General features: G+C 37.9%; 1 protein-coding gene across 5 annotated transcripts; it reads right to left on the bottom strand.

The window, feature by feature from the left end:
* Nucleotides 1-619: 619 nt before the first annotated feature.
* LOC128246549 (uncharacterized) lies at nt 620-22,643 on the bottom strand. 5 transcript variants are annotated; one of them, XM_052964811.1, is made up of 5 exons: nt 22,625-22,643; nt 14,100-14,685; nt 12,075-12,233; nt 6,262-6,319; nt 620-3,043 (listed from the first exon to the last, which is right to left on the bottom strand). In XM_052964811.1, the coding sequence occupies exons 2-5, from the start codon at nt 14,676-14,678 to the stop codon at nt 759-761; spliced, it is 3,081 nt and encodes a 1,026-aa protein (XP_052820771.1). In that variant the 5' UTR covers nt 14,679-14,685; nt 22,625-22,643; the 3' UTR covers nt 620-758. The 5 variants fall into 5 exon arrangements, with proteins under 5 accessions (XP_052820771.1, XP_052820768.1, XP_052820769.1 ...); XM_052964808.1 differs by lacking the exon at nt 22,625-22,643 and adding an exon at nt 22,279-22,383; XM_052964809.1 differs by lacking the exon at nt 22,625-22,643 and adding an exon at nt 17,980-18,029.
* Nucleotides 22,644-26,088: the final 3,445 nt, after the last annotated feature.

The following is a 26,088-nucleotide window of genomic DNA, read 5'->3' as shown; positions in this document are numbered from 1 at the left end:
TCATCTACTGGTCAGGCCCAACCTCCAAGTTAAGTTTGAGGGCCATGGGTCCAGTCATTGTCAAGTTTTTTACTCGGGCAACCTTTTATCTTTCAAGTCACTGTGACCTTGTCCTTTGGCCTGATGACCCCCAAAACCAATAGTGGTCATCAACTGGTCATGCCCAACCTACAAGTCAAGTTTGAGGGCCATGGGTGCAGGCATTGTCACTTGGACAACCTTTCATCATTCAAGGTTACTGTGACCTTGACCTTTGACCCAATGAGCCCTAAAATCAATAGCGGTCATCTACTTATCAGGCCATGCAACCATGTCAAGTTTGGTGACCATAGGTCTAGGCTTTGTTGAGTCATCACTCAGACAAGCTTTACAATCCTTTTACCAATAAAGGTCACTATACCTTGACCTTTGGCCCGATGACCCCTAAAATCAATAGGGGTCATCTACGGTCAGACCCAACCTTCATATCAGGTTGATGACCATACATCCAGGCACTGTTGAGATATCACTCGGACAAGATTTGGTATACCGACGGATCTACCGACCGACCGACTGACATGTGCAAAGCAATTTACCCCTCTTCTTCCAAAGGGGGTATAATTAATTGAATACACATAGAAAGTGGCTGATGATAATTAGTTCGTGTAAAAGTAACCTATTACATATTTCTATAATTAGACTGACATTTCATTGATCGTTTCACTGTTTTTTCATCAAACATGAATTCCCATAATCGATGCTAACATTCAACTCATTGTTCACTTTTTGATGAATGTACAAGTAAACACTTCACTTGTATTGTCTGAGGGGTGAGCCTTGAATGACGGCGAACTCTCCAAATGCTCTTGGATGTCTTTTATCTCACTGGCAGGTTTCACCGTGCAGCGCTCCATGTCGCATGTAATGGTGTGTGGTATGTTCTTCATCGTCTCGATCAGACTCCGCAACGCCTCCGCTGTCATTTGCACATACTCAAGTCTAATATCGGTGATGGAGACTGGAGGGAGGAGGTGGAGCTCACCTAGATCTGTATTCCATATAGCAAGGCTTTGTAACTGGGGGAGACTTGGTAGTGTATCAACAAGCAACTGGATATTCGTAACGCTATTTATCAAAACACTTTGTAGTTTACTCCACCATTGACGGTTTTTAAATAATCTAAATATATTCATTTCAACATTCGATGATACTAACTCCAAGGCACATGTTGTAATATTTGTTGGATCAACCTGCACGCCTGTTGTCTTGGGTCCCACTATTTGCAGATATTCCAGCCTATGACAGTGGGACAGGTCATACTGCCCATCACGGTCCACCAGTTTCACTTCTCTGAGGGAGTCAGGGGAGGATGTGATCACCTCCTGCAGCTCTTCCCCATTAATTTGATCATTGCATTCATCGATGTATAATGACTGAATACGTCCCTTGTTCATCATCATCAGTTTTTTTAACACTACGACATCCTGGTAACTACTAATCTGGAAGTGTGCGAGATAGAGCGGTATGTCACCATAGCTGTTCGCCCTGGTTTCACGGTACCCGGATATAATCATGTCCTGAAGTAGTTTACCCCCCTTGACGTCGCCGAACCAATTCATCATTGATGTTTGTGTTATAGAACTATTGATCCATGAAGACATTTGTACCCCGAGATTGGGCTTCATTCCACATATGAAAATAAATGTTTTGGAAACATCTCCCAAGATATTTTCCTTATTATCTTGTTCGTACTTGGTTGGTAGCTGACTGTAGTCGTTTTCATTCAAACATAAATGAAGAGCCGCTAAAAACTCTTGAAGTGTTTTATGAAAGAATGAAAAGTGAGATGATCTCTTGATCAATGAGTTGGATTTCTTCTCCGTGAGTAAGCCTGACTTCAATGCAAATTCAACCTGCTCCCTGCTTAACAAAGCGTTGACTGTTATGTTGCTGAAAACAACAGACAAATCTCTGCACTCTGAAAACAAAGTTGTGTATGCTAACTTTGCCAGCGCAAGGTAAACCATGGGATTTTGCGTGAAGCATTCATGTTCCTTTAATACAGATGGCAGTTCAATTTCCGGAATGTTATGCCCCCTTTGCATATAACTAAGTCTACATGATAGCATGTTTATCACGCCAGCATAAATGTGACACTTCGAATTGATTAACGATTTGCCCTCGAACAACAGGCACACGAGCTGGGTGATAGTGATAGGTGCTGACAATAATCCTTCAAGACCCTTCCCTGACACCATTTCCATGAAAGCCTCTGGTGTCCGTTCATCCTTATTTCCCTCATTAAGAATGGTGATGATATTTTCCACGAGTTGCCTCGTGTCTGCAGCTCCTTCAATTTCAAGATATTTGTCAATCTTTGAATTCTGCACTCTAAACTGTGACAGTCGCCAGGGACGCGTTGTCGTGAGGAGTGTGGCCTTGTTGCCCGAATTTCGGAAAGGGATGACTTTTTCCTCAGTTTTGCAGGTACAGTTTACGTTTTCCGGATGAGTCCATTCGTCGAGGCCGTCAGCTATGATTAAACATGTTTCACTTCCCAGCACCCTCTGTAAGAGCCGGAAGACATCATCAACCGCCTCCATGTCGTAAATTTTACGTATAAGTTGATCCTTGATCATTTCAGCTAGATCACAAGTTTTACCTGAATCTCGTAGGGTGACATGAAACAAAAATGCAAACTCTTTGAAGAATTCTGGGTCGGCATAACTTGTTTTAATACCAACGTTTTCCTCCGCTTGTAAATACTGGTGAGTCCATTCCAGGGCACACATTACGGAGAAAGTGGATTTTCCCTGGCCAGGTTCACCAACGAGGAAAACATTTCTGAGCAACTGACCGTTTTTTAAGAAAAGATCTGAAAATTTTGCAACTTTTTGACCACTTTCTCCCTTTCCAATTTTGCCGATTTTTCCATGATCTTTCTCCACAATTTTCGGTGCCACGTAGAATTTACTGAGTTTGGCGTTCATTTCTACAAGAATGGGAGATATCGGCATGTCGGCCAAATTGGTTCGGTAATGGTTTGTCAAACGTAGTCGTAATCCTGTAGTAATGGAAAAATATTACATTTAAAATATAAAAGTTAAGAACATATACGCATGCATTATCACAAGACACTTGTTAAGAAATCAGGAATCAGTTTTGTGATAAGACGCTTGGTACAAAAGATAAAAATCAGCAATAACACAAGACCCTTGACACAGACGAGAATTAAAATCACTAGACGCTTGTTTAAGAAGATTAGAAGCAGAATTATCAAAAGAAGTCTGTTGCAAAAAATAAGTAGCAGCCTTTAACAAGAGGCCCGGGACAAAAGATAAGAAGCAGCATTATCACAAGACGCTTGTTGCAGAAGGTAAGTAGCAGCCTTTACAAAGACGTTTGTTTCAGAAGATAAGTAACAGCATTATTACAAGACACTTGGTACAGAAGATAAGAGGCAGAATTATTACAAGACGCTTGTTACAGAAGATAAGAAGCAGCATTATCACAAGACGCTTGTTGTCGAAGATAAGAAGCAGCATTATCACAAGACGCTTGTTACAGACAATAAAAAGCAGTATTGTTACAAGACGCTCAGTTCAGAAGATAAGAAGTAGCATTATCACAAGACGTTCATTACAGAAGACAAGTAACAGCAATATCACAAGACGCTTGTTGCAGAATATAAGTAGCAGCATTATCATAAGACGATTAGAAGCAGCATTATAAGTATATATCACGTGTTTCCGGTACGGATAGAAAAGTCCGACCCGGGGGCACGCGCATAAGCTGGTAACGAGGCTTACCGAGTCACCGGCCACGCAACGTGCCCGTTGGTCGGATTTTCCGATCCGGACCGGAAAAACATGCTTAATATTTAAATGCTTTTTAAATGACTTTTTATTTTCAATTTTAATTAAAAGTCTTGCATACTTATATATTTGATTGCGCTTTATTGAAATGGTATAATATACTTTTCATAAACCATACAATAAAATAATTAAAAGTGACGCGTTTTGCGCGTGACTCATCTGACATAGGGGGTGTAAGACGAGTTTTTCCAGTACAGGTGACATAACCGGAAACACACGTCCGGTGTGCAAAAATATCATAAGACGCTTGGTACAGTAGATAAGAAGCAGCAATATCACAAGACGCTTGGTAAGAAGAAATGCAGCAATAGTGTTATGGTTGTATAAGTTAAAAGTTGTATGAATACTAATACTATATGTTATGTGTTTCCGTTCCGGATAGAAAAATCCGACCCGAGGTCACCTGCCTTGCCAGGTAACGAGGCTTGCCGAGTTACCGGCTGCGCAGCGTGCCCGAGGGTCGGATTTTTCGATCAGGAACGGAGGAACCGACATACATGATATATATATTTTCTGGCATACATTGAATTACAATATTTTGTGAAAAAATACATGGAAAAGCGCATGTTTGTACATTTCACCAAAATGTGCGTGCGATGACGATTAATCACGTCATGACGCGCAGTAATTGTTATTCACTGCAAACGTCAAGAAGTTTCTGAGTATCACTTCTTTGAAGGTTTATTTTGTTTTGTTTTGAAGGTATATTTTAGTAAAGTTAATGTTTATAGCACTCATCTACTGAAATCTCATAATTATAGTCACAGGGGCAGGTTGCGTTGTTTTGACACACCACGCCCCCGTCCGTTTTTTTTATCATTTTTTTTATCAAATTTTAGTAAGAATATGATGTGGTAACTGTAACACGAACAAATTTACCCACGCAACGCAACTATATCGTAGATGCAAGCAGGGCACCAACGCATGCGCCGTGAATATTTTCCGGTTGCGCAATGTCCATGTCGGCATATGCGTAAAGAAATAAACAAAGACTGTAAATCGTGTGCACGGCTCTGTTGGACGATATTTTACTTCCATTTCACCTGTATCGTGTTAGATATATTGTTTCTCTTAAGCACACGTGTTAAATTTATGATGCAATACCGAGATAATGCATTTTAGTCTGGAAAATTTCGGTGAAATTTGCGGGTAGTTGGTTCGTCGAGTAACATGTTTTAGGAAATTCGGGTTTGAAATTGCATTTGTTTTCGTTAAAACTGTACATTTTCTTAAAGATTGACACTAACTCTACAAGGAAAACCCAAAAATGTAGAGTTTGGTTAAGATTTGATAAAGTTATGGCTTCTTAAACAGGGTCATGTCGGCAAATACTTGGAAATTCAGGGTCAAGTCGTCACCCTTTACAAAGATAATAAAATAAAAAAATAAAAAAAAATATTTTTTTGCCAATTTTCACAAGTTGCAGTTACCACATCATATTCTTACTAAAATTTGATAAAAAAAAATTGTTAAAAAAAAATGATAAAAAAAACGGACGGGAGCGTGGATTGTCAAAACAACGCAATCTGCCCCTGTGATTATAGTTACATAAAGTGTATAATGAAAGGAAGAAATAGTATTTGGTCACAGCGCGTGACTCATCTGGCATGGAGGGGTGCCAGATGGAATTTTCTTGCATACCAGACGTGTGTTTCCGGTCATGTGACCAGTGTTGGAAAAACTCGTCTTACACCTCCCCCCCCCATGTAAGAGGAGTCACGCGCAACAACGCGCCACTTCTTATTTCTTTTATTGTATGGTTTATAAAAAGTAAATTATGCCATTTCAATAAAGCGCCAAATATATAAGTATGCAAAACTTTTGATTAAAATTGACAATAAATAATAGCCAAATGCGATTTTTAGAGGAACTATTTGACGTCAATAGTGATTTAAAATTACTGCGCTTTATGACGTCAGTAAAAAACGTCGCATGCGCTTTTTGATGAAATGCACAAAAGTGCATTTTCTACGTCAATTTTTCCACAAATTGATAATTTTAAATATACATGTTTTATTATCAAGTATGTGTTTCCGGTCCGGATTGAAAATTCAGTCCCTCGGGCACGCTGCGTGGCCGGTAACTCTGAAAGCCTCGTTACCGGCTTACGCGCGTGCCCTCGGGTCGGAATTTTCTATCCGTACCTGAAACACATGATAAATACTTATATTCCAGCACGGCTGACGTCACCGGAAATGCTTATCCGGTGTGCTAGAAATACAGAGTTTCAACAATATCTATCTTTTTTAACGAAAGTTTGTGGGCGGAAACCATGGTTTCTTTCTTAGAAACAGTGACTTACACCCTACTTCTCATCACAGCCCCAAGCTAGCTCTTTACATAAGCCACCCTACACACAGTTTCATCCATATCCATATTCATCAATTTGATCAAAAGCGTCTCTTACCTTCCTTCAATATCTCCCATTCGATCTCAGCACTGATCTTGAAATCGTCTATTTGCAGCTGTCAACAAAACAGATCAAGACATTAAGCATCCCATAATTCAAAGGCTATTTAAAAAAATAATATAAAGACAAAATTTTAACGGAAAACAGTTTTACTACATTAGAAAGTGTATGTACAATGTCATAGAGGTGACATGTGTAAATAAAACGATTTTTTTTATCTCGTGATCACGACTAAATTACTCGTTCCCACGACTTGCATGTTGTTGCCACGACTTAGTAATTTCGAGGCCACCACACGTGGGAGGGTTCAGACCAGTTGACGATTTGTGTCACGGGTGTCATAGGTCGTGACCCATTGGTACGCAACCTTGGTAAAGCCTCGGTTCCGATAAGGTCAAATAGGGACTCCCACCTACACTAAAGTCCGGTGATCTAATTAGGTGCAAGGTCAAATTGGGACTCCCACCTACACTTAAGTCCGGTGATCTAATTAGGTGCAAGGTCAAATAGGGACTCCCACCTACACTTAAGTTCGGTGATCTTATAAGGGGCAAGGTCAAATAGGGACTCCCACCTACACTTAAGTCCGGTGATCTAATTAGGTGCAAGGTCAAATAGGGACTACCACCTACACTAAAGTCCGGTGATCTAATAAGGGGCAAGGTCAAATAGGGACCCCACCTACACTTAAGTCCGGTGATCTTATAAGGGGCAAGGTCAAATAGGGACTCCCACCTACACTTAAGTCCGGTGATGTAATTAGGTGCAAGGTCAAATAGGGACTCCCACCTACACTTAAGTCCGGTGATCTTATAAGGGGCAAGGTCAAATAGGGACTCCCACCTACACTTAAGTCCGGTGATGTAATTAGGTGCAAGGTCAAATAGGGACTCCCACCTACACTTAAGTCCGGTGATGTTATTAGGTGCAAGGTCAAATATGGACTCCCACCTACACTTAAGTCCGGTGATCTAATTAGGTGCAAGGTCAAATAGGGACTCTCACCTACACTTAAGTTCGGTGATCTAATTAGGTGCAAGGTCAAATAGGGACTCTCACCTACACTTAAGTCCGGTGATCTAATTAGGTGCAAGGTCAAATAGGGACTCCCACCTACACTTAAGTCCGGTGATCTAATTAGGTGCAAGGTCAAATAGGGACTCTCACCTACACTTAAGTCCGGTGATCTAATCAGGGGCAAGGTCAAATAGGGACCACCACATACACTGTAGTCAGGTGATCTAATCAGGTGCAAGGTCAAATAGGGACCCCCTCCCACATACACTGTCGTCAGGTGATCTAATTAGGTGCAAGGTCAAATATGGACCCCCCAACTGCACTAAAGTCTGCTGATCTAATTAAGTGCAAGGTCAAATAGGGACTCTTAACTACACTTAAGTCCGGTGATCTAATCAGGGGCAAGGTCAAATAGGGACCACCACATACACTGTAGTCAGGTGATCTAATTAGGTGCAAGGTCAAATAGGGACTCCCCACATACACTGTTGCCAGGTGATCTAATTAGGTACATGGTCAAATAGGGACCCCACCTACACTTAAGTCCGGTGATCTAATTAAATGCAAGGTCAAATAGGGGCCCCCACCTACACTTATATCAGGTGATCTAATTAAGTCCAAGGTCAAATAGGGACCCCACCTACACTTAAGTCCGGTGATCTATTTAGGTGCAAGGTCAAAAAGGGATCCCCACCAACACTAAAGTCTGGTGATCTATTTAGGTGCAATGTCAAATAGGTACCCCTAACTACACTAAGTCCGGTGATCTAATTAGGTGCTAGGTCAAACCATGTTATTCTAAATAGTATTCAAGTTATTCATACATGATCCGCACAAAAGGTAGTCCACTCCATATAAATCCCAATTACTCCTCTTACACAAGAGTACACAAATATTTTTGCACGAGCATCGAATCTAATACTTGAAAGTACACGTGCAATCATACCTTTAATCAGCTTTTTCACGGCGTGTTGAGCCTCAGGTCGGTATGCTAGCACAGTTATGTTCTCTAGGATATAAGTTCATTCCTGTTGAAGCACTTCTACGGCTTTTTGAGCTTAGGGTATGCTAGTTCAATAGTTTAAGCCCGGAATTATAGTTATTCGGTTTTTTTCCAGGCCTAATCCTCCGGTACAAACAAAATTAAACCGTTGTTATATACACGCGTTACTTCGGAGAAAAAAGAGTCATTGGACTGTTACATGAATTTCAATAGCTCGATATTCACCTTTTATTTGTACCGGCATGGGAAAACCCAGTTAAGTCAATTCCGGGCTATATATATTGTGTCCCCTAACATGATAAGTCATACCTGGGTGCGCACATGCGCAGAAGTTGGCAGTCACGTTTAGAAGTCGTCTGCGAAATTTAACCCTACATTATAAACGTATCCTAGTGTTTTCAATATACTCATGCCTGAACTACACACAAAAAAAGTGCACACGTTATAATTAAAAAGTGCTCTTCCAACAAGTTAATATTATTTCTACACACGTCGACCAAATTATATACAAACATGAGGGCCCTGAAGGCCCTGTATCGCTCGCCTGATTCAATTCAGGTGTGAAATAAGTGTTTTCAGAGCGAGGGCAATTGTGACAGGGGTTTAGATCCTTCCTAGTGACCAAGTTTTTATTAATATCACAGATGATTTTTTTAATATCACGGATGACCCAGTTGCAAACCTTACTTTGCTGTAATAAGTACATTCTGACCAGGTTTCATATAGATAAAGTAGAAAGTATTTCCTCAACAGTGTTTAAACAATGTTTTCTATGATTTGCCTTCGTGACCTAGTTTTTGAACTCAGGTTACCCAGTTTCAAACTTGACATAGATTTCATAAACACAAACATTCTGGCATAGTTTCATGGTGATCAAAGAGAAAATGTAACCTCTACAGAGTTTACAAAGTTTTTCTATGATTTGACCTAGTTGCCTGGTTTTTGACCTCTTATTACCAAGTTTCAAACTCTACCTAAAGATCATCAAAAATAACATGTTGATCAAGTTCCATGAACATAAGGTCATAAATGTGGCTTCTAGAGTGCTTACAAGCTTTTCCTTTGACTTGTCCAGGTGACCTAGTTTTTGACCGCACATTTAAACTTGAATTAAAGATTATTAATATAAACATTTTGACCAACTTTCATGAAGATACAGTTATAAATGTGATCTCTAGAGTGTTAACAAGCTTTTCCTTTAATTTGACCAGGTGACCTAGTTTTTAACCCCAGATGACCCAATATCGAACTCTTGCAAGATTTTATTGAGGGTAACATTCTGACCAAGTTTCATTAAGATTGTGCCCAAATTGTGACCTCTAGAGTGTAAACAGTCAAATTGTTGATGACGGACGACGACGACGGACGACTACGACGGACGACGGACACAGGGTGATCACAATAGCTCACCTTGAGCACTTCGTGCTCAGGTGAGCTAAAAAGTAAACTTCCATTCATACGTTTTCTCATTTCTGTTCTGTGGCATGTTGTGCCTTGCATCGGTATGCTAGTTCAGCTGTGTCATCTATCATGTACATACCTGTTTAATTTGTTTCACGGGGTATTGTGCCTCGAGTCCACTCGGTATTGTGCCTTGGGTCGGAATACTAGTTTAGCTTTGTCATCTATTTTGTATTTAGCCATATCTGTATAATCTGTTCCACGGCGTACAACACGCCGGTTTGCTACTTCAGTTTGGGTCGCTATCATGTAAATTCTTACCTTTTTAAGCTTTTTCACAGCTTGTTGTGCCTCGGATCGGTAGGCTGGTTCAGTTGTATCATCTATCATGTAAAGTCATAACTGTTTAATCTGTTCCACGGTGTGTTGTGTCTTGAGTTTGTATGCTTGTTCAGCTGTTTCATCTATCATGTTAAGGCATACCTGTTTAATATTTTTACTTTGGTATTGTGCCTAGGGTCGGAATACGGTACTAGTTCAGTTTTGTCATCTATTTTGTAAAGCCATAGCTGTTTTAACTGTTCCATGGCGTGTCGTGCCTAGGGCCGGTAAGCTAGTTCAGTTGTAACATCTATCATGTAAAGTCATACCTGTTCAATCTGTTCCACGGCGTGTTGTGCCTTGGGTCGGTATGCTACTTCAGTTGTATCATCTATCATGTCAAGTCATACCTGTTTAATCTGTTCCACGGCGTGTTGTGCCTTGGGCCGGTATGCTAGTTCAGTTTTATCATCTATCATGTCAAGTCATACCTGTTCAATCTGTTTCACGGCGTGTCGTGCCTAGGGCCGGTAAGCTAGTTCAGTTGTGTCATCTATCATGTAAGGTCATACCTTTTCAATCTGTTCCACGACGTGTCGTGCCTAGGGCCGGTATGCTAGTTCAGTTGTGTCATCTATCATGTAAGGTCATACCTGTTCAATCTGTTCCACGGCGTGTTGTGCCTTGGGCCGGTAAGCTAGTTCAGTTGTGTCATCTATCATGTAAGGTCATACTTGTTTAATCTGTTCCACGGAGTGTGGTGCTATGGGCCAGTATGCTAGTTCAGTTGTATCATCTATCATGTAAAGTCATACCTGTTTAATCTGTTCCTTGGCGTGTTGTGCCTTGGGCCGGTATGCTAGTTCAGTTGTATCATCTATCATGTAAAGTCATACCTGTTTAATCTGTTCCACGTGTTGTGCCTTGGGCCGGTATGCTAGTTCAGTTGTGTCATCTAACATGTAAGGTCATACCTGTTTAATCTGTTCCACGGCGTGTTGTTCCTTGGGCCAGTATGCTAGTTCAGTTGTATCATCTATCATGTAAAGTCATACCTGTTCAATCTGTTCCACGGCGTGTTGTGGCCTTGGGCCGGTATGCCAGTTCAGTTGTGTCATCTATCATGTAAGGTCATACCTGTTCCACGGCGTGTCGTGCCTAGGGCCGGTATGCTAGTTCAGTTGTGTCATCTATCATGTAAGGTCATACCTGTTTAATCTGTTCCACGGCGTGTTGTTCCTTGGGCCGGTATGCTAGTTCAGTTGTGTCATCTATCATGTAAGGTCATACCTGTTCAATCTGTCCCACGGCGTGTTGTGCCTTGGGCCGGTAAGCTAGTTCAGTTGTGTCATCTATCATGTAAGGTCATACTTGTTTAATCTGTTCCACGAAGTGTGGTGCTATGGGCTGGTATGCTAGTTCAGTTGTATCATCTATCATGTAAAGTCATACCTGTTCAATCTGTTCCACGGCGTGTTGTGGCCTTGGGCCGGTATGCCAGTTCAGTTGTGTTATCTATCATGTCAAGTCATACCTGTTCCACGGCGTGTCGTGCCTAGGGCCGGTATGCTTGTTCAGTTGTGTCATCTATCATGTAAGGTCATACCTGTTTAATCTGTTCCACGGCGTGTTGTTCCTTGGGCCGGTATGCTAGTTCAGTTGTGTCATCTATCATGTAAGGTCATACCTGTTCAATCTGTCCCACGGCGTGTCGTGCCTTGGGTCGGTATGCTAGTTCAATTTTGTCATCTCTCTTGTAAAGTCATACCTGTTTAATCTGTTCCACGGCGTGTCGTGCCTTGGGTCGGTATGCTAGTTCAGTTGCGTCATCTATCTTGTAAAGCCATACCTGTTTAGTCTGTTCCACGGCGTGTCGTGCCTAGGGACGGTATGCTAGTTCAATTTTGTCATCTTTCTTGTAAAGTCATACCTGTATAATCTGTTTAGTCCGCTATCATGTAAATTCGTACCTTCTTAAGCTGTTCCACGGCGTGCTATGCCTTGAGTCGGTATGCTAGTTCAGTTTTGTCATCTATCATTTAACTCTTTAACTGCATTTAATTCGTACCTCCTTAAGCTGTTCCACGGCGTGTTGCGCCTTGGGTCGGTTTGCTAGTTCAGTCTTATCCTCCAGCAGGGTGCGGAGCTTGAACAGGAACTCCACTAGTTCTGTGTCCATGACCCTCTGGTCATTGGAGTGGCGTACGCGTCGACCAATGTCCCGAACCTTAAATGTTATGTTTGAAATAAGTATTGTCTAACATAGCTTGTTGTTGTGGTGAACATGGCCCAAATGGAAATGCATTTAATATGAAGAAACATGCACATGCACGTTAAGACTCCGTGGTTTATGTCATAAGTCGCAAATGTACAAAATTATCAATTTGATAGTGTATTTGTAATGGTTGCCATGGTTTTAAATGATATACAGGGGAACTTCAAATAAATACTAAACATATCTGCATTAATAATGAACATTCTTTAAAGTGGCACTCTCACAAACTTAAAGTTCAGACAACAGTTTTATATTTTGTCTGGGAATGAGCCAATGTTTGCGTTAATGTCTGGAAACCAGTGACATAATGATAATATAGTGAGATGTTGTATGGAAAAAAGCGTTAGTAATGGTTTAAGAACAAGAGCTGTCACAGAGACAGCGCGCTCGACTATTCCGCCGCTTTTCAATGTAAGGATTGAAAAGTTTTGGCGAAACATGCATGGATCACTGTTAGATTAGATTTCAATGCAATACATGGTGTGCTGAGATATTAACATAAATGTAGTTTCATGCAAAATATTTGCACAGAGTTTCTAAGTCTAATAATAAAGGGTAATATTTGCAAAATACAGTTATCTAACTTGGTTATTCAAGTAAGTTGGGTGGTTGAATACCATTGTATAAAGTCTCAATGCAATACATCAAATAGTTGCTGAGATATTATCCTATGTGTGCTAACATGCAAGACCTTAACCAGAATTTCTAAGTCGCATAATAAAGGGGCAAAAATTATATATTATAAAAAATAGAGTTATCTTACTTGATTAAATAAGAGGGTTAAATAGATGGGAGCCTGTGTGTAAAGTTTCAATGCAAGTAACATGATGTATTCGCTGAGGTATTGACTTTAAAGTGGTTACATGCAAAACCTTAACCAGAATTTTTATGTCAAATAAAAAAGGGGCCATTATTTTAATTTAATGCAAACTGAATTTATCTTACTTGGTTATTTAAGTAGATGGTTAAGTACCATTGTATAAAGTCTCAATGCAATCCATCAAGTAATTGCTGAGATATTAACCTATGTGTGCTTACATGTAAAACCTTAACCAGAATTTCTAAGTCAAATAATAAAGGCCCATAATTTGCAATAAATTAAAAAAAGTGTTATCTGGGAATACATATCTAATGTTTCAATGCAATACATGATATATTTGCTGAGATATTGACTTAAATGTGGCTACATGCAAAACCTTAACCAGAATTTCTAAGTCGAATAATAAAGGGCAATTATTTTGCGTTAAATGCAAACTAGAGTTATCTAACTTGGTTAATATAGTAGATTGGATGGTTGAGTAACATTGTATAAAGTATCAATGCAATACCTCAAGTAATTGCTGAGATATTAACCTATGTGTGCTTACACGAAAAACCTTTTCCAGAATTTCTAAGTCGAATAATAAAGGCCTATTATTTGCATTATATTCAAATAATTGTTATCTAACTTCATTAATTTAGTATGTAAGATAGTTGGGAATACATATTTAAAGTTTCAATGCATTAACTGATGTATTTACTGAGATAATGACTTAAAGGTGCTTACATGCAAAACCTTAACCAAGGTGTGACGCCAACGCCGACGCCGACACCACCACCGACGCCAGGGTGAGTAGTATAGCTCTCCTTATTCTTTGGCAGTTCTTAAGTGAGTTATCTTATATGACTGAATTAGATGCATTGATTTGCAAAATCAGCTGAATAAAAAAGAGATAAAAATAATATTATAATAAAAGTCAAAACTGTCAATCTGTGATGGCAGCTTTAAAAAGTCATCGGAATCGTATAATATGATCATAGTATGATTCATATGTTTACCTCTATCAATAAATTTGGCTGTGTTGCAACGTTAAACGACAGCTTGGTTTGGAAATCCTTGCAATTCATCATGACGCTGATCACTCCGTTGAAGTCACTGTCGTTGATGGAGGACACGGTCTTGTAGCCATCAGGGGGCAGGAAACACTTGCCGATCTCCCAGTGGCTCGTACACCATTTGTCGGCATTCGTATTCTTCCATGATGGTCCCGAAAACATGTGATGTTGAATTATTTCATCACGGACGCCTTCACAAATCCCGTTTGGACACGGAGCATACATCTTTTGATGGGAGTTATGGAATCTACAGTTTTTAGGACTGGTGCATATCCCACGAGTAGGGCACTTCAACACGTTCTCTGTGAAACATTGTGCACATGCTGTCCCGGGTGGAAGAACCTTGGATGTTCTAACGGTGCTATAGATGTCCTGGTGTACGTCTATCAGCACCCCATCCACAAAATCTTGTAAACCCTCCTTGGTTATGTTGAGGGCGAGGGCGGCCTTGACCCAGTTCTGGGCCTCCTTTTCCCTCAACATATCCCGATAAGAGGCCATTGTTTTGCCCTTAGATTGCATTCAATACCTGGTAAAAGAAACAAGTCACTGAGTATAACTTACATTACTAAAGTCACCATCGGATTCTTAAACAATTTGAAATTACTAGCATAAATAAGAGCTGGACTCTCACAAATTTACTGTTTTGGCAACTTAGTTATTATTGTCTTTGAATGAGCCACTTTTTTTGGCGTAAATATCTGCAAATAAGCCATATAAGACTGTTGACAAAAGATCAGATCGCAGATTTTCATATTTCCATTGAAAATTGATGTTTTATGGCTAAAAGAGTTCCTAACAGTTTAAGAAAAACGCATAAAACATAATTTTAACTAGACTATGAAAATCTGCAATCTAATTTTTGTCAGCAGTCTTATATCACTGGCTTCTATTCATTTTCGTATAAATTGGCTCGTTCCAAGACAAAACAATAAAAAATTGCCCTCTATTTGCTTATTACATTACATGAACCAAGTTTTAATACTTCATTATACAGGGCAAAGATCCAGTTAAGAGATTGGTATATTCACTGCTATAGCAGCCAAATGTATCATAGGTGGCCGTGCTATAAAAAGCAGCGTTTATAATCATTGGATATAATTTTTGCTGTTATAATAGGACCCTACTCAAGTTTCAGAGATATTTTATTTAAAGCAAAACAGTAAGTCGGCCATTTTGTTGTTGTTGTTGTTGATCAATCTTAATGTCTTGTTGTACTTTTGTAGAGGGTCATGCAATGAAGCTCCCTGTACTGTTTCAGTAAATTTGGCGTGGTAGTTTCAGAGGAGATGTTTTTAAGCAAAACAGGAAGTTGGCCAGATTGTTGTTGTTGTTGATCAATCGTGACCCCTTGTTGTATCTTTGTAGAGGGCCACTCAAGAAAACTTCCTGTAAAGTTTCATTGAATTTGGTCTGGTGGTTTTAGAGGAGATGTTTTTTTTTTTAAAACAAAACAGGAAGTTGACCATTTTGTTGTTGTTGTTGTTGATCAATCGTGACCCCTTGTTGTATTTTTGTAGAGGGTTTCCCAAGGAAGCTTTCTGTAAAGTTTTATTGAATTTTGAGTGGAAGTTTCAGAGGAGATGATTTTTTAAAGCAAAACAGGAAGTCAGCTATTTTGTTGTTGTTGCTGTTGTTGTTGTTGTTGATCAATCGTGACCCGTTGTTGTATTTTTGTAGAGGGTCACCCAAGAAAACTTCCTGTAAATTTCATTGAATTTGGATTGGTAGTTTTAGATATTTGTTTAAAAGCAAAACAGGAAGTTGGCCATTTTGTTGTTGTTGTTGTTATTGATCAATCATGACCCCTTGTTGTATATTGATAGAGGGTCAACCAAGAAAGCTTTCTGTAAAGTTTCATTGAATATGGAGTGTTAGTTTCAGAGGTGATGTTTTTAAAGCAAACAGGAAGTCGGCCATTTTGTTGTTGTTAATCAATCGTGACCCTTGTTGACTTGTTGTAATTTTGTAGAGGGACACCCAAAGAAAGCTTCCTGTGAAGATTCATTGAATTTGGACTGGTAGTTTCAGAGATGTGTTTTAAGCAATTGTTGACGGACTGACTGACTGACTGACGGACGACGAACATAAGACCGATCACAATACCTCACCTTGAGCACTTCGTGCTCTGGTGAGCTAAAAAAGACGAAGCCAGGGGCGGCTCCATGATTCGACGTTGTATGGGGCGTAACTTAGGGGCGTACCCATTTTCTTGCAACCCTCCCTCAGAAACGAAATGCATCTGGCTCCTCCAAGTTTTATTTTGATTTTTTCGTCCGAAATGGTGCATTTTGGGCGTATTTTATTACTTTTCATCTCCTATATTGAAAAAAGGAGACCTCGACGATTTTAGGGGGGTGCACCCCCGCCCCCCATTCCGAATCCGCTAGTGGTAGCGTGTTAGATGTATGTAATTTAAATTCTGCCAAAGTTTAAAAACATTCATAGAATCAGAATATTAATGTGAATTTGTAAGCAAACCGACGAATCTTAAAAACATCTTGGTGAGAAACAGCGCGGAATAGATAATTAATTAATAAATAACTAGTAATGCAGAAAATGGAAATGAGTTGACTAAAAGATCATGGAATTACTTCCGAATAGTTACTTCCCTTCTTACGTCAAATCCTGTTGACCTCGGGCCCTTCATACCCATTTTTCACACAACGGCCCAGCAACGCCGTATATTAACCTCTTTAATACATGTATGGGTTTTTTCTTATTTTATAAGTTTTAAGTATTGTTTTAAGTTACCTGCAATCCACAGGTGTCTGACTCATTGTTTGTGTCTAAAATGTTGATTAATATCATGCGTTTGTCAATTTTTGATATTTCGTAATGGAATTGTATCATCTATACACAGAAACATTAAATCACTGTACTAGTGATTTGTGTGTAGTGCTATTTACACGGGAACATATTGAAGACTGGAATTTGCTGTACAGTTTCCGACTACAGAAAAAGTCTTTTGCAAGCCAAAAAAAAGTCTTTTTAAAAGACGACAATGGATCATTGACTTTGGCTTGTTTGTCTTAAGACAATATAGTTATTTTAACATATCGTATACCATTAGGAAGGGAATTGGCTCCTCTTTTCATGGCAACTTTTTAAAAATGGTTTATCTCTATGCTGATTAATCGATTTGAAAACAATAACAAAACTAAACTCAATCGTAATATCTGGTAAGTTTGAGGTACATACCTTATTTCTTTTGTGTAAATCATATAATAATATAGGCATTAAATATCTTCAGATGTGTTCTAACAATACTAACCCAAAAATGATATTAATCGACAGTTTAGACACAAACAATGAGTCAGACGCCTGTGCTGCAATCTACTTCACAGGGGCAGGTTGCGTTGTTTTGACACACCACGCCCCCGCCCGTTTTTTTTTAGTAAGAATATGATGTGGTAACTGTAACTTGTGATAACTGGCAATTATTTTTTTTCTATTATCTTTGTAAAGGGTGACGACCACAGTGACTTGGAGGGAATGTGCTGAATTTTGACCTCTACAAAATTTAGTGCCATTTTACCTTAAATAACCTAATATATATATAAAAAAAAATTCTTCAGATTCATCAATGGGGTCACTCGTACCAACTATCTAGCATAAAAAACTACGAATTACGGCACTTTTACAAAGTCAGAAAATCTCGATTTGTCTAAATAGAGTAAAGTGAAACAACTCCAATTTCATCGAAATGTGATAGCTAAGAAAAACATGCCTACTAAAGCACCCAAACGAAGAGTTGCAACAAAAACATGCAGCCAACATGCAGATAAACCTTCAATCTTTCAATTGCAACCACTATTCTCACCTGAACATGCATCTAGTTGGAGAAATTTGATAAAGTTTCTGAAAATATCCCAAAAAAAATCTCAACACAGACTTGCGTTGTATTAATGAAAATAAACCAGTCTAATTTTTTTTTAATATTGTTTTTAATAATACAATCAACCTTACTAATATTTCATCAATTACCTTTCATTAATAAACGAACAAAACAGCCTTTACTCGCGAGATAATATGTAAATTAAAAAAAAAAACACACATGCAAGTTTGGTTACATTACACTATTACTTCTTCCCCGAATTCGGCTACCACGATGTACTCTATTTACACAATTCGAGACATTGCACCTTATTTGATCACCGGACTTTAGTGTATGTGGGGTCCCTATTTGACCTTCCACCTTATTAGATCACCGGACTTTAGTGTAGGTGGTGGGTCCCTATTTGACCTTGCACCTTATGAGATCACCGGACTTTAGTGTAGGTGGTGGGTCCCTATTCGACCATGTACTTAATTAGATCACCGGACTTTAGTGTAGGTAAGGTCTCTATTTGACCATGTACCTAATTAGATCACCGGACTTTAGTGTAGGTGGGGTCCCTATTTGACCTTGCACCTAATTAGATCACCGGACTTTAGTGTAGGTAAGGTCCCTATTTGACCACGTACCTTATAAGATCACCGGATTTTCGTGTAGGTAAGGTCCCTATTTGACCTTGCACCTAATTAGATCACCAGACTTTAGTGTAGGTGGGGTCCCTATTTGACCTTGGACCTAATTAGATCACCGGACTTTAGTGTAGGTGGGGTCCCTATTTGACCATGTACCTTATTAGATCACCGGACTTTAGTGTAGGTGGGGTCCCTATTTGACCATGTACCTTATTAGATCACCGGACTTTAGTGTAGGTGGGGGTCCCTATTTGACCATGTACCTTATTAGATCACCGGACGTTAGTGTAGGTGGGGTCCCTATTTGACCATGTACCTTATTAGATCACCGGACTTTAGTGTAGGTAAGGTCCCTATTTGACCTTGCACCTAATTAGATCACCGGACTTTAGTGTAGGTGGGGTCCCTATTTGACCTTGCACCTAATTAGATCACCGGACTTTAGTGTAGGTAAGGTCCCTATTTGACCTTGCACCTAATTAGATCACCGGACTTTAGTGTAGGTGGGGTCCCTATTTGACCATGCACCTAATTAGATCACCAGACTTTAGTGTAGGTAAGGTCCCTATTTGACCATGTACCTTATTAGATCGCCGGACTTTAGTATAGGTGGGAGTTCCTATTTGATCTTGCACCTAATTAGGTCACCGGACTTTAGTGTAGGTAAGGTCCCTATTTGACCATGTACCTTATTAGATCACCGGACTTTAGTATATGTGGGAGTTCCTATTTCACCTTGCACCTAATTAGATCACCGGACTTTAGTGTAGGTAAGGTCCCTATTTGACCATGTACCTAATTAGATCACCGGACTTTAGTGTAGGTGGGTCCCTATTTGACCATGTACCTTATTAGATCACCTGACTTAAGTGTAGGTGGTGAGATTATTAAGTAAGTCAACAACATGCAAGTTGTGGGAACGAGTAAGTAAGTCGTGATCACGAGATAAAAAAAAAATTCACACATGTCACCTCTATGACAACGTACATAAAACAGTCTAATGCAGTAAAACTGTTTTCCGTTAAAACTTTTTTTTTATTATTTTTATAAAATATCCTTTGAATTATGTGATGCTTAATGTCTTGATCTGTTTTGTTGACAGCTGCAAACAGACGATTTCAAGCTCAGTGCTGAGAACGAAGGGGAGATGTTGAAGAAAGGTAAGAGACGCTTTCGACCAAATTAACGTATATGAATATGGATGAAACTGTGTTGGGTGGCTAGCTTGGGGCTGCTTATGAGAGGTAGGGTGTGGGTCACAGTTTCTCACAGTTATTATATTGTTTACCAGAATAAACAATTTAATGTGATGCAGTCGCATCTAGCTCTTTATTTTGGTAAATCCATACTAACAAGCCTTAGACCAGCTAAGTATTCGAGAATTTTGTCTACTGGTTCAGGCCATATAACAGCTAATTGCTTATTTTAATGTACTGCAGATTTTAAAAATACTGGCATCCCATTGGGCAAAAATATAATTTTGAACGCTAATTCGTTTCCCAATATAAAAGTATGCGAAACGTTCTGATCTTTTTTGCTGATAAAACATCAAGCTGTCGCCCTGTATATTAAATCGTTGCTGATCCAAGTGAGTGGTAACACACTTGATTGTCAACCAAGGTGTCGCGGTCGATTTTCATCCAGGTCTATGTGTAGCTACGCCACTGCTCTGTATATTAAATCGCATTCTCATTTATCAGAGGTTCGATCGTAATAAATCTAATCTATGGTACGCATAACATCATCACTCTGGTGAACGAGAATAATTAAATTGATGCTGATCCGTGGTCTAGTGGTAACACACTTGACTGGCACTCCATGGGTCGCAGGTTCGACTCCAATGCAGGCCGTCTCCAGCCTATAGGAATGACGTCACCATTACGTCATATGTACTTCCGTTGTGTGGAAAATTCTCAATAAAAAAATGTTTTTATGATTGATAGACATGTTTTCACATGCTCAATACAATGTAAATAAAAAAAAATATCATTATTCCTGAATTTTTTATACATTAAGTATTTATTCTTGCTTGATTTATCATTTAGAGTAGAGATTAAAGCATAAACCGCTGCCCTATAGTTGAAAGGTCATTTTGGAAGAACTGTCATGGCGGACGGTGCAATTTTTAGAGTTTGTTTTTCAAGTGGAGTGATTTTTCTTAGGAATAACTTGACCCCCTTTTGTATTGGCTTAAATGGTAATTTAAAGCTTGTACTTTAAGAATATATGTGGTTATCATAGCCTGCATTCGCTCGAAATGCCTTTAAATGTTGTCTAAAAATTATAATTTTACATTGAATTATATAGGGAATAACAATGGTGGTGTGTAACCTATAGTATCAGGTATCACCAGATAAGGTAAATGAAATTATAAAACTATGTTTCATTCACTATATTTTAGTACATTTGTGGATGCATTGTTGTAACACATCACCATTTATGGTATCATTTATAATTATCCTTCTTACCTGATATATTTGTTTTGATGTATAAAATTTACATCAAGTTTTGTTCTATATGTTCTGATTATCATGTGTCATGTCTCATCATAACGGAGGAAATAAAAAATCTTTTTCTCTACTTTTTGACATGACATGAAAATTATTTATGCGATTGTGTTAGAAAAAGGACGTAGCGTGGTAAATGTATGTAGTTTAGTTTCTGCAAATTAAAAGACCGTTTTATCTAAAAACGTCCATAACAACATAACGTTAATGTGTATTTGAAAGCAAACCGAAAATCTAAAAAACATATTGGTGGGAAACAGAGGGGAATAGATATTGAATTTATAAATAATAACTCACAAAATGGAAATGTGTTGACTAAAAGAAAATGGATTACTTCAGCTACTACAAAATGTTACAAACATTGATAACTACAATATTTAAGTTGGAATTATATAACCTGTCAAAAAGCACTATGGTCCTGTGAAAACTTCCGTAAAGAACGAAGTTGTTAACTTGAATAATTGTTAAAATTAATAAAAAGAAATGTTGAAAAAAAGGTTCTGAAGATAAGATTTTCAAACATATCCATTGAGACCTGGGAGTAGGATTATATGTTATAGGCTTCAGACTTAATATTATAGTGAAAAGCAGCCCTACTCAGGCTGTCATGTTTTATTTTGAACCAATATGGAGGTCAGCTAAGCAACATTTACTTGATATTATTTTAAAATCGGGCAGATTTTTTTGTCATTTTTTCCATAAATTCAAATAGTGAAAAGTAGCTCCGCCCCTGCATGACATTTTTAGGAACCAACATGGAGTGAGTAAGTCTTAAACAGGGTCACCTAAGGAACATTTCTATAAATCATTTTGAAATCGGCCCAGCTGTTTCTAAAAAAGAAGATTGTCCCTTTTTTCATTTCGGTTGCCATGTCAACTAGAGTTCTGCATGGAGCCACTCCAGAAATATTTAAGAGGACGGACAATCACCCTATAACAATAGCTCTCAGTGAGCATTTTTGCGATCAGGTGATCTTATAAAGTCTACTCACGCTTTTTGTTAACCGAGTTGAAGTACAACGCCGGGAATGCCACAAAACATACTATATTTAAATGTTATTGTAAACAAATAATGGTTAGGGTACAATATCATATTTATAAAGCCTTTCATCTCATTTAAAATCGATGAATAAAAGAAAACTTACTCTTTTTAAATGATATTCCAAAAAATTAGAGTTCTGGTCTAGGGCTCAGCCCGCCGTGTTTGAAGCCCAACATTTGCCAAGTATATAAACTTATTTCAATATTTTACCTGTTACTCATTATGACAGTATTGCACGACAATCACCCAAATAATAAATATTTAAATAAGCTTTTGATCAAGTAATAAAACAGTTATTTCATGGTGTTTTGGTAAAAGTTAAAACTGTTGTCCTTGGTGTCAGGAATGATGTTCCCAATTCTCAAACATGAGTGTATGCATACATGTAAAAAACAAAATAACAATAAAGCAGAAAACGAAGACACAAGACACGAAAGAAAATATCTTACCCACATTTTTGCCTGTGGTCCGAATGAAAAATGAATGGGATAAATTTCTGATAAAGCGAATGAGCAAACGTTATCAGAACATTTTTATCTCGTACCAGACACCGCCTTGCAGTTCAAACTTTAATTAGATTATATTTTGATGTACGTTTATTTAATTTGTTCAAAGATAATAGATATATGAATGCTGATCTAAAACAAGTATAGATTACGTGTTTCGGTTTTATTGTGTGTCGTCCATATCTTTTAGTCACAAGTATGATATTAAAATCAGGACAGTGAGGGTCTCGGATCAAAAACTGAGTTACAATTTAGATAGTCATTGTCCTATTCATTTCTGTTTGTGTTTTAGATTTTGGTTAAAGCCATCCATAAATGACGTTTACAGGAGTTTATACTATTATGTTCTCCTTACTTACCTTGACGTTTTCATTTGTTTCCAAGTACATTTAAAAATAACCTGTTAGGAATACAAACTCGTTCAGAAGTAATGAGCAACATAAGCTTGCAGTTAAATTGAAAATAGTACTCGTCAACAGTGGCGGGTCTACCGGGGGGCACGGGCCCTATGTGCCGTACATAGGGCCCGTGCCCCCCCCCCCCCAGCCGGCCGGCAATGTTTATGGGGGCACATCTTTATTGATTTAACTGTACAAATAAGTTGTTTTGTCACAATTTAAATTTTATATAAGCATTTGAGCAAATCATCGAGTATATTATAGTATACGAAACGAAAAAGTGTTTTGAAAAATGACATCGGGGCCCGAACATTCGATAAAAAAAATCGGAGCCGGCTGCAGTTATACGCGTAAGTTAACTGTTTTCAGAATATATCATATACCAGATATATAAGTTGTTTTAAACGGTTACATGTGTACATAACATGCTCGTCATTTATTTATTTAATAATTTATAACAATGACATCCGAAGTACCTACAGTCTCGTTGATTGCAATCAATATACTGTAGTGTAGGTTTATATAGCACTAATTTTAAAGCATAAATATGTGTGTCTGAGATGGACCAGTGGTTTAACGCCTTAGCCTGTTAGACCGTCGACCCTGGATCGATTCCCCATAACGGTGAGATATCTTTGTTTTTTTTTTAATTGTTTATCTCAGTAAAGATATCTTTTTAATTCAATTTATCGCCAAACATTATTGCCAGTGAAGACAAATGTTAATTCCATGTCATTATATGATCAAACAAATGCATTCAAAAAAAGGTTTAGTTGTGCCCCCCCCCCCCCCCCCCCGTTTAGAAAGTCCTGAAACCGCCCCTGGTCAATGTAACCTACATTTTCGAAAAATCAGTACCTTACTAGCAAACAAAGATGTGAAATTACGTGCAGGTGGCCATGCTTGTCAAAGCAATAACATGATAACATTATGATACGTTGATAACCTCATTTATACGGTACAAATGAACTACAAAACAGTAACATCGGTACATATAAATAAGTAAATAAGTAATAAGGATTATATCGGGATAAACTCTCAAAACTGATATTTTTGCTGTAAAAACCGATTTATTGTTTTATTTTTAACATGTTGATATATTGATAAAGAATATGACATATTTCAATCAAGTTAAATTATAATAAACAACAGAAACAACAACACTGTAATTTTAATTTGTTAAAAAAATACCCCCAACCCATAAAACTTCATCAAACTTCAAAACCCCCAAAACCTCAAAATTCAAAATCAACTGTTTTTTTTCTATCAAACAATAATCAATATGTCTTCTTATTTTGTTTCATAATAACATTAACATAAAAAAGCGTATTTATTTATTCGCTTAAAAATTGCATAAGATTGCACATGTTATGGATTTACTATATACCATTGTACTAAAAACATACATATATAGTTGTTTTTCTTGTCTATATCTATGACATTTAAAAAGTACATGGTACTCAGTTTTTACACATTGAGTATCAGAATAACAGACCACTACCTCTCTTGGAATCAATAAATGACCATCAGATTCAATATAAAATTGATGACTAGAACATCGAAATCTCGCAATCGATTTTCTCACATTAAAGGGTAAACTGATTAACTTGTATGTTCCTGGATTTAATATATATTTAACATGTGTGTACATGTCATAGAGGACGAGTTTCTGATATTTCTGAACAAGTATTGCCTTTTGCATTGGAGAAACCGTTGTTCAGAGACATTAAATGTTCATTAAAGTTTTTAACACTTTGACGTAGCCAAACAAACCCAAAACCATAGCGGTAATTACAAGGAGTTCTTTACAGAGATATCCAAATTATCTTTTTTGATCCCTCCTTGTGTTTTGAACATGAAATGGCAATTTAATGGATCACGTTTTTCTGACATGCGTAGTAGTTAGTGTCAGTATTTAGCACAATTGATATCATGATAATTACACAAAGGAATTTATCAGCAATCTTATTTATGCATCACCTTTATTTATATGATTATTAAATCCAAAAATGTTTAAATATATTGAATATAAATGTCCTAAAGAATAGTAAAGACCTTATAATGAAATAAACTCAATATTTGGTGATGAGAAATTTACAGAAAGATGGTAAGATTTAAAAACAATCATGCCATAGCCAGTGCAAAAAATTGGATTTTGTCAAACCAATGTGGCAAACAGTTTATGGTGTATCAATTTAAACTGATATATATATATTAAGGTGACCATATATATATTAATCTAGACATTATGGGGACCGCTGGATTAAGGCGACAAAAATTGGTCTCCTTAATATTTTCAGTCCAGATTTGATGTATCAAATGTCAATAAAAATGTCCATTGACAGTAAGTTGATAAGCTTGAATGTTTATTTACGAGATCATTTCATTGTTTTAAATCTTATTATCTTTTAATATCAAAAAAATATTCTTAAACTTTTGTGTGTGTATATTTGTGTATCCATAAAAATAGCTATTAAGGCGACCAGGGAAAAAATCATAATTTTGGTCAAAAATAGCTATATACTCAGCATTTTTTATTTGTTTTACTTTATTTAAAGCCTATTGTATATTATCCCGAAGTTTCATTCCATAAAAAACAGAAATAAGGAAATTCGATATTTCGTGTACCACCAGCATCCAAATTTTCCATTCGGAGCTCCTCGGCCATTTTTTTCAAAAACAACCTCGGATGTATGCCGGTACATCTGTTGAAGTAGTCCGTATTTTTTTGAATAAAAGCATTAATTAAATGTAGTGTTTAAGAGTTGTATTCATTGCTCTCAGTTTAAATTGATTGTCAGTGAAGTGTATTATTGCAAACATAGTTACGATTCCCAAGAGTTAAGTCATAAAATTTAACTACTAAATAAGATTACTACGCGATCTATTTGCAGCGGACTTAAACGTACCACTTTTTAAGTATGTAAACCGTCCATATACATCCGAGGTTGTTTTTGAAAAAATGGCCGAGGAGTTCCGAATGCCAAATTTTCAAGTATACAGAAATTT

This window comes from Mya arenaria, chromosome 9 (genome assembly GCF_026914265.1).
Source record: "Mya arenaria isolate MELC-2E11 chromosome 9, ASM2691426v1".
NCBI classification, from domain to species: domain Eukaryota; kingdom Metazoa; phylum Mollusca; class Bivalvia; order Myida; family Myidae; genus Mya; species Mya arenaria.
The sequence above is the reverse complement of the archived record's forward strand: the minus strand, read 5'-3'. Positions and strand labels throughout refer to the sequence as shown.

Coding starts and splice junctions, on each gene's coding strand:
- LOC128246549 (XM_052964811.1), bottom strand. CDS start 14,678: ATGCAATCTAAGGGCAAAACAATGGCCTCTTATCGGGATATGTTGAGG. Junction 6,320..12,074: donor CCGTGGAACAGCTTAAGGAG/GTACGAATTAAA, acceptor TTTTGTTGACAG/CTGCAAATAGACGATTTCAA. Junction 3,044..6,261: donor ATGGGAGATATTGAAGGAAG/GTAAGAGACGCT, acceptor CCATTACTACAG/GATTACGACTACGTTTGACA.